Raw genomic sequence first — 13,791 nt, 5'->3', positions numbered from 1 at the left:
CTCCCTCCCTCTTCCCTCCTTCCCTCCCTCCCTCCTCCCTCCTTCCCTTCCTTCCTCTTCCCACCCCCAGTTCTAAGTAAGACCTTGGCTGTCTTAGAACTCCCTGTGTAGAGCAGGTGACCTCAGAGACACAGAGCTCCACCTTCCTTTTCCTCCCAAGTGTTGAAATTAAAGGCGCCATGTGCCACCTCACCTGGAAGTCTAGCTATCTTTTAGTCAGGCCGGTGGAGACCAAAGCAGGCATTCCTTTCTGATTAAAGTGGGTACAGGACTCTCCCAGAGTGTAAACAAGTAGGCCTTGGGTGGGGCTGGCATATCTAATTAGCAAGCAGAGGGTAGTCAGGCTGTTGTAGCTGAAGTAGTCTGAGCAGGAGATGTTAAATATTGGTGGCTGCAGGGCTTAAAGCCCAGGCTGTACTTGTTGTATTTGGGCATGCGGCTCTCTGAGGAAGGACTGTCAGAGTCAGGAAGTAGGAAGCCTTTCAGAAGGAAGAGGTTCCAGGCTCCTGATCTCGCCCTTGACTTCTCTCCGCAGACAGTTTTGCCATGGTGCTGAGCGCAGGACGATGACTCGACCCAATGCCCTGGATCGTTGCCGAGCGAAACTCCTGAACCACAGCCTGGTACACAGCCTGGTACAGGCTGGGAAGGGAAGGAAGCAGGGATGCCTAGCGGGGTCCTTCTACTCATGTTCTCTGCCCACCCTTCTAGAATCTGATGGCAAGGCAAGGATTGCGGCTTTTACGGGGCCTGAGGCAGAACAACGCGCAGAGGACTGTGGTGCTGGCCAAGAAACTCCTGGCAAGGCTGCGCTTCCTGGCTCAGGAGGTGATGCCTTTCTGACCACTTTCCTACTCTGTGTACTTTCCAGAGACCACTGGGCAGATATAACTGTTGTCCTTTGGATGCTGCATGCTTCCTTTGGTGTAGTTAGGGATGCTGAACCTGGGGTTCGGCAGGAATCCCAAGGTTATTCGAGATCTGTTTGGAAGGACAGGTGACTGGCATGCCTGTCTGTGGTCTCCTTTGACTGGACTGTATGATGAGAGCGTGTGCACACAATGGAAGCTGACAGTCTAGCATCCGGGTTGGTCCTGGCAAAGCAGCGGCTGCAATTCCAAGCACATTTGATAGTTGGGGGTTGAGGTATGAGAGAAGCTGGATGCCCAACATGCACAAATGCCTACAGCTGGGAGGCCTGGGCAGGTAGAAGTCAGCACTGGACAGAGGAGCAGGATGGGAATGTCATTAAATTAAATCTTAGGGCAAATTTAATAGTCTTCCTTCCTCCCTCCCTCCTTTCTTCTCTATCTCCCTTCCTTCCTCTCTCCCTTCCTTTCTTACACTCCTATCTTGTCTTAAAAATGTTTAATGAAATCATCCCTTTGCCAAAGGACATTTCATGACATAAATATGTATCCTATCTCGTTTCATTGTTACTGTTGTTTTTGTTTGTTTGTTTGTTTATTTGTTCTTGAGACAGGGTTTCTCTGTGTATCCCTGCTGTCCTGGAACTCACTCTGTAGATCAGGCTGGCCTCAAACTCAGAGATTTGCCTGCCTCTGCCTCCCAAGTGCTGGGATTAAAGGCGTAACCAACCATGTCTGACTTCATCAGTTTTGTTTTGTTTTGTTTAAGGTTTATTTAGTTTACCTGTATAGATCCTTTGCCCGCATGTATAGTTTTGCACCATGTTCATGCCTGGTGTCTGTAGTCAGAAGAGGCATCAGTTCCCCTGGAACTGGAATTATTTATATATATAAATCAGCCGCCATGTCAGTGCTAGGAAACAAACCCAGGTCCTCTGGAAGAGCAGGAAGTATGTTTAAGCACCGAGCCAGCTCTCTATTCCTACTTATGTTTTTTTGTTTGTTTGTTTGTTTGGTTGGTTGGTTTTGTTTTTTTTGGGGGGGGTTGGGGTTTTGTTTTGTTTTGTTTTTGTTGTTGTTTTGGTTTGGTTTTTGGTTTTTTGGTTTTTCGAGACAGGGTTTCTCTGTATAGATCTGGCTGTCCTGGAACTCACTCTGTAGACCAGGCTGGCCTCAAACTCAGAAATCCTCCTGCTTCTGCTTCCCAAGTGCTGGGATTAAAGGCGTGCACCACCACTGCCCTGTGTTATGTTGATTTTTTTTTTCTTTTTTTCTTTTTTTTTGTTTTTTGTTTTTGTTTGTTTGTTTGTTTGTTTGTTTTCAAGACAGGGTTTCTCTGTATAGCCCTGGCTGTCCTGGAACTCACTGTGTAGACCAGGCTGGCCTCGACCTCAGAAGTGTTACATTATTTTGTCTTTTTGTGTCACTGGGAACTGGACCCTCACTTGGAGTTGGGGGCTAGTGCTTAGTGGGAAGAGTTCTGGGGATGCATGGCCATCAGCACAGCTGTGAGCGTGCTTTATAGCACTGAACGTTAGATGTAAAAATGACAAGCGCAGAATGCTGTGTGCCGGGTGAGGACTTCAAGTTGGACCTCAAGTCTGAGATGTCCTACAGTGCATCCAGGGGGAGAGGTCAGGGAGCAGGTGGCCAGCAGTTCAGAAAAAGTTCAGGGTCCTTCCCTGGAAAGTATCCATCAAGCTTCAGGACCAGGTAGTTCTAGCTCCAAATTCTCTAAGCAACCCGGTCCTCCACTTGCAGCCACAGCCTCCCCTCCCTGATGTGCTGGTCTGGATATTCAGTGGCCAGCACCGCATGGCCTATGCCCGTGTCCCTGCCCAGGATGTGCTCTTCTCCATGGTTGAGGAGGAGCGAGGCCGAGACTGCGGGAAGATCCAGAGTCTGCTACTCACAGTGAGACGGGGCTGGGGATAGTGGGGTGACGTTCACAGATGGGACAGGGCATCAGAGCTAGTCCCAACCACAAACTCCCTGACTGTTTTCAACTCTCCAGAAAGGCAAAAGGGGTTGTGGCTTTGTCCAGGTAAGCCTGCGAGTAAAGTCAAGAGCAAACTCGTCTGCCCTGGGCCTGCAGTGGTCCTGACAAGGGGATGAGGAAGAGTGATCTTTCTTGCAAGCAGAGTTGGTTTACAAGTAGAAAATCTCCAAATGAGCTGTCTCTGAAAGAGATACCAAAGCTAATTTTTAATAGTGAGAAGCTGTGACCCCCGGGGTAAGGAAAAGAAAACATAAATGTGCTGAGGATGGCGGGAACAGAGAGGGCAGGTTATGCATCTGGGCTGTGGATATAGGAGTGACATCGTAAGGCATGGGGTGGGATCATGGGGTGGGATGGAGGGCCCGAGGAAGGACGCAGAAGTGGAAGCAGACCTCCTACATTGGGGAACTTGGGTGCCATCTCTCCTTGACAAAGAGATTTAGGGCAGGGGGCTCCAGCATCCCTCCTTCCCACACAGGCACCTGGTGCAGCTCCTGGGGAGGTCTGTGCCAAGTTGGAGCTCTTCCTGTGGCTGGGGCTGGGCAAGCAAGCCAAGGCTTGCACCTCTGAGCTGCCCACGGATCTTCTGCCTGAACCCTCCGCTGGTCTGCCCCACAGCCTATACCGGGATGGTAAGTTCGGGGCCAGGATCAGCTCCTCTTGCTGTTGTTGGCCCTAGGCAGGGGTTCATGAGTGAGGGAACCCCAGTGGTCCCCTGAGCCAGCATAGCTCCTTCTTTCCCCTCATCTCAGACTTCAGCTACTTCCAGCTGCGGGCTCACCTGTATCAGGCCCGAGGTGTGTTGGCAGCAGATGACAGTGGCCTCTCGGACCCCTTTGCACGTGTCCTCATCTCTACCCAGTGCCAGACCACACGGGTGAGAGCCAGGCTGGGACACAGAAAGGGGGGAGCAGGGGACAAGGTGTACTCTTATCCAAGGTCCACGTTTCTCTCCCCACTTTAGATTTTCAAGACAGGGTACTAGATAGGGCTCTGGCCTGACTTGGGCCCTGGTGCAGAACAGACAGCCACTGTTTCCTGGGCTTGACTTTAGTGCTAGGAAAAGGCAGATGGTCACAGAGAGACACCAGAACTGGACAGCCATGCCTTTGGTGATAAACAGCTAGTTAAGCATCACGTTGACCGCCCACCTGGTATAAGAAGGGGCTCCCTTCTGACATCTGTCTTTGCCCCTTTCTCTTCATGGTTCCCAAGGTCTTGGAGCAGACACTGAGCCCCCTGTGGGATGAACTCTTGGTATTTGATCAGCTGATTGTGGACGGCAGGCGGGACCATCTGCGGGAGGAGCCTCCACTAGTAGTCATCAATGTCTTTGACCACAATAAGTTTGTGAGTCTGTCCCCTCCTCCACCCCATTTCCAGCTGCCTCTTCCCCACTGTCTTGATGCCTCCCCCTCTGAGTGCCTGCTGAGCATTCTTCCCTTGCCTCTGTAATTTTGGGGTTGGGGGCAGAAAGTCTCACTATGTAATCCTGGCCGGTTTGTAACTGACTGTGTACACCATACTAGCCTGGAACTCATGGAGGCTACCGTCTGTTTCCTAACCGCTGGAGTTCATGATGTAGCCACCATGACCAGCTGTATCTTTCTTATTTCCTTACTGCTTTGCCTCCCACAGGGCCCTGCTGTGTTCCTGGGCAGGGCATTTGCAGCCCCAAGGGTAAAGTTGATAGAGGACGCATATCAGTGCCCTGAGCTGCAGTTCTTCCCCCTGAGGAAGGGACCTCAGGCTGCTGGAGAAATCATTGCTACCTTTGAACTTATTGAGCTGGACTACAGTGGTCATCTTGAGGTTAGGTACCCTGGCCTGACAGACAGGCTGTATCTCCATTCTTATTTACCAGGCCATCCTATCTCGGGGTGTCCCAAGGACAACCATCTAGTCTTTTGCCCAAGGGAATGCTGGCTGCAAGCCTCTCCTGGGTTGACCTCATTGGACACCCTGACCCTAGGTTTACTGATGGATATGTCCAAGGTCTCTACCTCTAGAGAACCCATACTGCTGCTATCATACCCTGAATGCCTCAGGATTCCACCCTACTTTCCATACACACATCTGCATCTGCTTTCTGGGAGGTCATTCCTGCAAATCCTACCCTGTCCACCTCCTCTGCATTGGCACCTCACAGAAACCCATGCATGGCCCTTCTCCAAGCCTGGGCTTTCCATGTTTTGGTGTGAATTTTGATTTATTTATTTTTTCTTGTAGCCCTCAGTGCCCAGTGATGTGGAGCCCCAGGATCTGGCTTCCCTGGTTGAACCCATCTCTGGACACCTGTCTCTGCCTCCCAGTGTGCGCCCCGTGCTCAGGGCGTTCCGTGTTGAGGTAGCAGCAAGCACTGGAGCCTCTTCACTCCCCCAATCTGCTGGTCTCATGTCAGCCATAGCCCTTGATCCTCCCTCTTCCTGGCCTTAGGTGCTGTTCTGGGGTCTGCGAGGCTTGGGCCGTGTACACCTGTTTGAGGTAGAAAAACCTCAGGTTGTTCTGGAAGTGGCTGGAAGACGTGTGGAGTCTGAAGTTCTGGCCAACTACCGAGAGAATCCTAACTTCACAGAGCTCGTCCAGCATGTGACAGTGGTGAGGAGTAGGCGCAGAGCATGTCCTGTGTGTGACAGTGGTAGGAGCGGGCACAGAGTGTGTCCCACACGAGACAGTGGTGAGAACAGGCTGGGACACAGCCTGTAAGATGGAGGAGTGAGGAGGCAGAGGCGGTGAATTCAAGCTGACTACATTAGGATGATTCAGGAGCAGCATCATCATCAAAGGTCAAATATTAAGTATTTTAGGCCCTCATCTGCTACTCAACTTTGCTACTTGAGATGAAAACAGCAAGAGACAGTGTAGAAATTAATATGGCTGTGTTTTAATAAAACTTTACTTAAAAAACTGCCAGTGGGCAGGACATGAATCTTGGCTGTAGTTCCATAACCTCTGGATTAAACTTTAGATTGGTGACATTCTCTGGATTAATCTTTAGATTGGTGACATTCTCTGGATTAATCTTTAGATTGGTGACATTCTCTTAGTGATGTTGAATGAAGGTGTTAGCCAGAGTCCTGAAGAATAATCATCAGAGAATCTATCCAGTCTGAAATACAGAGGAGAAGAAAAAAATAGTAGTGGCTTCAGAGATGGCTCAGCCATTAAGAGCCAGCCCCTACTCCTCGAGGCAGAGCTTTTCCCCTCCTCCCTTCTCCTCCCCTCCCCTCCCCTCCTTTCCCTCCCTTCTCCTCTCCTCTCCTCTCCTCTTCCCCTTCCCTCTTCTGGAGGTCAGAGGACAAGGTTGAAGAGTCAGTTTTCCCTTTCCACCTTTACATTTGTTACCTTGGTCAAACTAGGGTCACCAGGCTTGTGGGGTAGGTGCTTTACCCACTGAACAAGCTTGCCAGTACTTTTTAACTTTTGAGAAATTTCCATACTAGCTTCTGTGTCCATTCATTTGTTTTTTGTTTTGTTTTGTTTTGTTTTTTCCAGAGCTGAGGACCGAACCCAGGGCCTTGGGCTTGCTAGGCAAGCGCTCTACCACTGAGCTAAATCCCCAACCCCCCATACTAGCTTCTATGGAGGCTGTGCCCATGATACCCCTACCAGAATTAAATAAGGGTTCCTCTTTCCCCACATCCTTGCCAACATTCTTGTTTTGGTTTTGGTTTTGGTTTTATTTGTTGTTGTTGTTGTTGTTGTTTTGTTTTGTTTTGTTGGTTTTTCGAGACAGGGTTTCTCTGTATAGCCCTGGCTGTCCTGGAACTCACTCTGTAGACCAGGCTGGTCTTGAGCTCACACAGATCCATCTGCTTCTGCCTCCGAGTGCTGGGATTAAAAGCACCCTAGCCTGTTTCCACCTCCTAGCCTGTTTCTTCTTTTGCAAACTGTTTGGTAAACTTGCAGAATCACAGAAAGTCTTTGCCAGCTATCTACTTCAGATGGGGATTAATGTCTAGGAAATATAAGGAACTGCAAAGACTAAACAGATACACAACCAAGACACCGGGACAGCCAGTACTTTTGTTTTTTAGAGGCAAAGACCCACTATGTAGCTCAAGCTGACCTCAAACTTGTCATGTGTCCCATATGACTCCCGAATACTGAGATATCAGGTGTGTGCCACCACATCTTGGTATCAAGGACACTAATATAATACTGTAATCTTATGTTCCCTCCAAGGGGTGAGTTTAGGGAACAGGTACATTTCTGACAGACTGAGACCTTTCCTTTCATTCCTAGGCTCAAGTCAGGAAGCACACGCTCCTTTCCCATTGTGTGCTGAAATCTCTCTTGTGGAGTTGGATGGTCCGTAGACAGATCAGCTGGACCAAGCTGCCTCCTAGTGTTCCTCATGCCTCTTGAAATCCTCTTCATTGTTCTCTAGCCAGTTCTATCCACTGTCAATATTGATGTCCCAAGCTGTTATTCACATCTCTCCAGCTCTGTCACTTCTCTTTCTCAGTGCTGAGTATTGGTCCCTGGAAGCCACATGTGCTAAACATGCACTGTAACACTTGGCTCCCCCATCCTTATCCATCACTTCTTACCCTTCTGTATTTTGAATTCTGTTGTTAGGTGCATATGTGTTTACAGTTGTTTTAGCTTCCTGATGAATCAACCCCTTTACCACTAGAACCCCTCTGTGTCTCTAGTAATTTTCTTGTTTCTCAGTCTATTTTAACTAATGGTATAACGTCTCTGCTTTTCAATTACTGTTTGCTTGATTATCTCCCAGTTCTTCCAATGTATGTATGTCTTTTTGATTTGTTGTTTATTTTTGTGATACTGAGTGTTGAGCTTAAGGCCTCAAACATGCCATGTTATGCAATCAATCGACAACAAAGCCACATCCTCAGACTTCAACCTGTATATGTCTTTGACCTAAAGACTCTTTCATCTGGGTGTGGTGGTATATACTTTTAATCCCAGCACTTCTGAGGCCAAGGCAGGTGGTTCTCCATGAGTTCAAGGCCTGGGGGGTTTCAGGGAAGTCACTGCAATAGGAATCTGAGATAGCTTGTCAAATCATATCCATGGTCAAGAAAGGGAATTCATCCATCCATACCTACCTGTGCTCAGCATCCTCTCTATAGCTGCACAGCCCCTCATACACTTATACACGTATACACTTACACACCTACATAGTCCAGAATGCCCTGCCTAGGGGATGGTGCCTTCCAGGGTAATCTGGGTCTTCCCAATTTACAATTAGCACAATTGGGAAAAGCCCTCCCACAACCTGATATAGACAATCCCTCCCTGATTGACAAAATGTCACGAATATGAATGCTGGGGTTTTTTTGTTGTTGTTGTTTTTTGTTTTTTTTTTTAGACAAAGTCTCACTATGTAACTCTGGCTGTCCTGGAATCACCATGTAGACCAGACTGGCCGTGATCTCACAGAGAACACCTGCCTCTGCCTCCCAAGCTGGGGATAAAGGCGTGTGCCCCCATGCTTAGAAATGATTCTTACTCACTTCTAGGACGTGATGGTGTACTTCTGTAACCCCAGATATTAGGGGTCAGAAGCAGGAGAATCAGAGCCATCTGACGCTGTCCTTGTCTACATAGCAACTTCCAAGCCAGCCAGAGCTACATAGCATTTTGGTTTTGGTTTTGGTTTTTGGAGACAGGGTTTCTCTATATAGCTTTGGCTCTCCAGAAACTTGCTCCATCAAGCAGGCTGGCCTTGAACTCACAGAGCCACCTGCTTCTGCCTCCTGAGTTCTGGGATTAAAGACATATGCCACAGCTACCTGGCTACATAGAATCTTATTAAAAATTTTATTCATTTATTTAATGTAAGTACACCGTAGCTGTCTTCAGACACTCCAGAAGAGGGCGCCAGATCTCTTTACGGATAGTTGTGAGCCACCATGTGGTTGCTGGGATTTGAACTCTGGACCTTCAGAAGAGCAGTCAGTGCTCTTAACCGCTGAGCCATCTCTCCAGCCCCCATTAAAAACTTTTTAAAAACTGATAATAACTTAATTCCAGGGAAATGCATCTGCTTTTCTCCACTATAACTCTATTTATTCTCCTCTTTGTACAGGATAAATGAAGCCAGCGATCTTTCTCCTCTTAGGTGGCAGGGATGGTTAGGGAATCTTCTTGCCAAAGTCCACAGTATTTTATGGCTCAGGCTATATTTGAATGGTGAGCATCGTCTTCGACCTAAGAGCAACACTAACCTGGGTTCCTGGGGACACTTTGTAGGTGCCAAAGTCCCTTTATATCAGTTATGTCTCTATATTTAGGACAGTCTATTAGTTCAGGCTGTGTACCTTCTTTACCTGGGCAGGGAACTTAAGCCAGGTAAGTTGTGATGGCTTAAGGGCTGTAAGTGTGGCAGATATGGGCCCAGAATGGCTTGTTTCCCCTCCTGCTCTGTGCTCTTTTCTTCCTTCCCCACAGCTTGGACTCACTTCCTGTTTCCCTGTTTCTAGGACTTACCTGAACAGCCATATCTGCAGCCCCCACTGAGCATCCTAGTGATTGAGCGCCGGGCCTTTGGAAGAATCGTTCTTGTGGGTTCCCACATTGTCCCTCACGTGCTTAGATTCACACTCCAGGGTCACGAGGATCCCCAAGAGGAGGAAGAAACAGAGGAGGTCACACAGGACCTGGTGCCACAAGGGCCTCCAGGTCAGGAATGTTCTCTGAAGGGGCCACCAGATAGAAGGCCCCTGTGGATCCTGGTAGAGACAGCTCCAGTGGACTGTCTAATGGGGTCCAGAGTCTGGTCTCTACTGGCTTAAACTCATGGCATCACTTCTCTACTCCCAGGAGAGATGTCTCTGGCTGAAGCAGGAATATCCAGACGGCTTCTGAAGGTGATGGGAAGCTCCATAAGCTGGGCAGAGATGTGAGGGCTTGTGGTGGCGCTGGCTGAGACTCAGCAGGTCCTCTCTGCTTTAGGCCCCTCTAAAGAAGTTCACCTTAGGGCTCCTGCGTCAAGGCCCTGAGCTAGAGGAAGACATCCCAGATCCAGAGGAGGTGGACTGGTGGTCCAAGTACTACGCCTCCCTGCAGGAGTTCCAGGGGCAGGTACAAGGAGCAGGACCCAGGGCTGGAACTGGGGGAGGAAAGGCACGGAGGGCTCTCACCAGCAGCCCCCCATGTGTTCCAGAGCTCTTGATGCAACCATCTTTTCTCCTCTTCAGCTCAGTTTTAGTGGTCGCACAGCAGTACTTCTGTTGGCTACCACTCTGTTGTCTAATAAAAATAGAACATGAGCCCATTAAACCCACCCCTCCATCCTTGTGAGTTCCAGGACAGCCTGGTCTACAGGGTGAGTTCCAGGACAGCCAGGGCTACACAGAAAAACCTTGCCTCAAAAAAACAAAAACAAACAAACAAACAAAAAACCAACAACAAAAAAAGAAAACTCAATTGAAAAATAAACAAAAAACTAAAAGGGAAGAAATGATGATGTTTTATTAATATATGTAAAACATAATTTAAAGTAGTCATTATCATAACAATTAATAATAAGCTATTTTGCATTCTCATAGTAAGTCTGGTGTGCATTCCAACTCGTAGCACCTCTCTGTGCAGACTTAACCTCATGTCAAGGACTCAGTGACCACATGTGGGTGTTAGTGACCGAGGTCACAAGACCAGACAATAAAGGCAACTTCTGAAAAAGAAGTGGTTGTGTAGATGGAAAGAGGGTGGACCATGCATGGAGGGGAGTGGCCAGGAGGGATCTCTGACCTACCTTTTGATTTCAGTCCAGCTCTGATGATGAGATGGACGAAGCTGGAGATCCAGGTGAGAGTCCCCAATCTTTGCTCAGTTCCATTTGTCCACCCACCCCAATCCCATATTTCTTACCTGGGCCATTTTTGCTATTTCCAGATGAGACCCACCTCATTTCTGGGGACAGGGAGGCTCAGGAGCAGCAGAAGACTGATATCAAAGTCTCTGTGCCTCAGAAGAAAGCAGTTGCTACGCTGAAGGTGACAGGGTGTTGGGGAGAAGGGAGTCCCTGGGATTTGGGGTATAGAGTTGTCACCAAAGCCCCTTGCCTTTCAGATCTACAACAGCTCCCTAGAGGACGAGTTTAACCACTTTGAAGACTGGCTGAGTGTGTTCCCCCTGTACAGAGGACAAGGCAGCCAGGATGGAGATGGAGAGGAAGCACCTGGACACTTTGTGGGCAAGTTCAAGGTATGTGTGCGAGAAGAAAGGGACATGGAAAAGGACAAGTAAAACTTTCTTACACGCCAGAGAGATGGCTCAGAGGTAACACTGGCTGCTCTTGATTCTGTTCTCAATACCATAGTGTGGTTCACAACCATCCTTAAATCCAATTCTGGGGACCTGACACCACCCCCCCCCCCGACCTGTGGAACCACACTCACACAGGAGCACAGACATACCTGCAGGGAAAACACTCACACATAAAACAAAATAAATAAATGTAATTGATTTTTTTGGAAGGGGGGGGGGTTGAGACAGGGTTTCTCTGTGTAGCCCTGGCTGTCCTGGAACTCACTCTGTAGACCAGGCTCGCCTCGAACTCAGAAATCCGCCTGCCTCTGCCCAGCCTGTAATTGATTTTTTAAAACTTCCTTTTCTGCCGGGTGGTGGTGGCACATGCCTTTAATCCCAGCACTTGGGAGGCAGAGGCAGGCAGATTTCTGAGTTCGAGGTGAGCCTGGTCTACAGAGTGAGTTCCAGGACAGCCCCAGGGCTACTCAGAGAAACCCTGTCTCAAAAAAACAAAAAACAAAAAAACCTTCCTTTTCTTACCAAGTCTTCTTCTGTCTCCCCCCCTCACTGCCCCCCAGGGCTCCTTTCTAATTTACCCTGAGTCAGAGGCCAAATCCTTCTCTGAGCCTCAGATCTCCAGGGGGATTCCCCAGAACCGGCCCATCAAGCTTCTGGTCAGAGTGTATATAGTGAAGGTGAGTAATGGCTGGTTCATCCCCATGGGGCAAAGACAAAGGCTCTCAAAGGTCCTCAGAGATGACCGAGGCTCATTCTTTCAGGGGTTAGGTGGAAATCCGGGTGTGGTTAGACTTCTCTTCCCTCGCAAAGCTTGCTGGTATCAGGACTTATTCACATTCTGTCTTGGGTTTGGGAAGCCGAAGGCTACTGTGCCAGATCCCCAGTTCCAGAATACCCTGCAGCTCCTCCCATAGCTATGTCTGTCATGCAGGACTAGTGGGGCCCTGGAATTTCCTTAAAGGAATCTTGGTGAGCAACAGGGAAGGGTTGCTATGTCCCCCACTCCCTTGTCTCAGTCACCAGAGCAGACACTATGCTTCAGCCTGACTTAAGGATCTAAGACATCACTAGAAGAGACATTCTGTCATCACCTGACCCTCCTACACTGCTGAGTGGTAGAACTCATTCTTACAGTCCTTTTAGCAACAGGGCAGACCGGGTGATCTGAGATAAATTACTTGGTAATACATTTAGACATGCTAGACAAAATTCTTTTTAATTAGCACGAAGCTCTAAAGAAAGGAAAATTTCCTTTCCCTGGATGAGAAGGAGGCAGCTGTAATAATTCCAGATGAGCCCTGGAGCTCAGGCCGTCTCAAAAACGTTTGTCCACATCTGAACTTTGACCTTGGGTTCTTAAAACCTGAGCAAGGGTAGGAGCTAGAAACAAGATCCTGCAAGAAGCAGAACCTCCAAGAAAGGCAAGCCAAGAGGTAGCTCTCCCATGGGAGAAGAGTCTGTTTCAGGGAAACTGTCTTTGTGGGGAATGTGCATGGCCACACATTGATTTAAGACTGGGATTTCTATTTTCTGTTTAATCCAAAAAACTCAAAACCAAGAGCTGAGGCTTGGCTCGGAGCACTTACAAGGCATGCCCAAGGCCGTGGAGACTTGGCAGAGGAAACAGCAATCTTAGGATCATATCTGTAGTCCCAGCTCTCAGGAGGCTGAGATGGGAGGCTTACTGTGAATTCCAGGCCAACCTGAGCTACATTGTGAGACCAAAACCCAACCCAATCCAATCCAACCCAAGACCCTCAAACCAAAACCGAAACCACAACTAGGCATAGCCAGGCAGACCAGTAATCCTAACATTTGTGGGAGCAAGAGAATCAAAATCCCAAACCAGGGCCTGAGAGGTGGCTCAGCAGTTAAGAGTACTGGTCACTCCTCCAAAGGACCTGGGTAGGATTCCCAGCACCCACGAGGCAGCTCACTAACACCTGTAACTCCAGTTCCAGGGGATCTGATGCTCTCTCCTGGCCACTGTCTGAGACATTCACCTGGTGGGTACATAGACATATATGCAGGCAAAATACCCATAAAAAATAAAAATTAAAATGAAAGAAAAACCCTTACCAAACCAAAGAAGCTGACTAACTAAAACCAACCAACCAAACAACCAAACAAAAAATCCAAACAAGCCGGTTGTGTCCACTCACGACTACAACCCCACAACTGCAGCAGTGGAGGCAACAGAGAAGATCAGAAACTCAAGGCCAGCCTCAGCTACATGCTAAGCATTAGGCTAGCCTGCTCCACCAGAGACCCTGCCTCATAAAACCAAAAATTACAAACCAGCAAACAAAACCAAGCAAGAGATCATTCAAAGTGACTGTAAACCCAGCCTCAAAGTTTCCATAGGGTTAAAAACAAACATGGGCTCACAACACAAAAGTATAGAATATGTAAGAAAACAGTACGGGGAAAAATTGACAAAAGCCCTGCACAATAAGGATAATCAGACATCACACTGTTCTGGATACTAGAACTGTCCGTCATTAGGCTGTGAAATAGCGACCGTCATGTGTTTTGTAAGCAGAGAGAGCTCAGCTGGCAGAAGTGACTTGAGAAGATGGCCGGGTTGTAAAGGGTTTGCTGTATCAGCATGAGGACCCAAGTTCGATCCTGTAACTCACTTTTTGGGGAAAACAAAAGACAAAAAAACTGAGCTTCACTGTC

The 13,791-nt window shown here is 48.3% G+C and overlaps 1 protein-coding gene across 1 annotated transcript in view; it reads left to right on the top strand.

Annotated features, from left to right (window-relative positions):
• Positions 1-13,791, top strand: part of LOC116091256 (fer-1-like protein 4) — a 36,256-nt gene that overhangs the window by 15,339 nt on the left and 7,126 nt on the right. Inside the window, exons 20-35 of the mRNA XM_031372463.1 lie at positions 536-623; positions 712-828; positions 2,631-2,783; positions 3,347-3,500; positions 3,621-3,745; positions 4,084-4,218; positions 4,507-4,680; positions 5,098-5,214; positions 5,305-5,466; positions 9,321-9,519; positions 9,661-9,707; positions 9,793-9,921; positions 10,608-10,647; positions 10,735-10,835; positions 10,912-11,046; positions 11,670-11,786. Coding sequence (XP_031228323.1) covers positions 536-623; positions 712-828; positions 2,631-2,783; positions 3,347-3,500; positions 3,621-3,745; positions 4,084-4,218; positions 4,507-4,680; positions 5,098-5,214; positions 5,305-5,466; positions 9,321-9,519; positions 9,661-9,707; positions 9,793-9,921; positions 10,608-10,647; positions 10,735-10,835; positions 10,912-11,046; positions 11,670-11,786 — 1,993 coding nt within the window. The remainder of the gene's footprint in view (positions 1-535; positions 624-711; positions 829-2,630; positions 2,784-3,346; positions 3,501-3,620; positions 3,746-4,083; positions 4,219-4,506; positions 4,681-5,097; positions 5,215-5,304; positions 5,467-9,320; positions 9,520-9,660; positions 9,708-9,792; positions 9,922-10,607; positions 10,648-10,734; positions 10,836-10,911; positions 11,047-11,669; positions 11,787-13,791) is intronic.

Source organism: Mastomys coucha, unplaced genomic scaffold (assembly GCF_008632895.1).
Source record: "Mastomys coucha isolate ucsf_1 unplaced genomic scaffold, UCSF_Mcou_1 pScaffold15, whole genome shotgun sequence".
NCBI lineage: Eukaryota > Metazoa > Chordata > Mammalia > Rodentia > Muridae > Mastomys > Mastomys coucha.
Note: the sequence above shows the minus strand (reverse complement) of the source record. Positions and strands in the feature narration are given on the sequence as shown.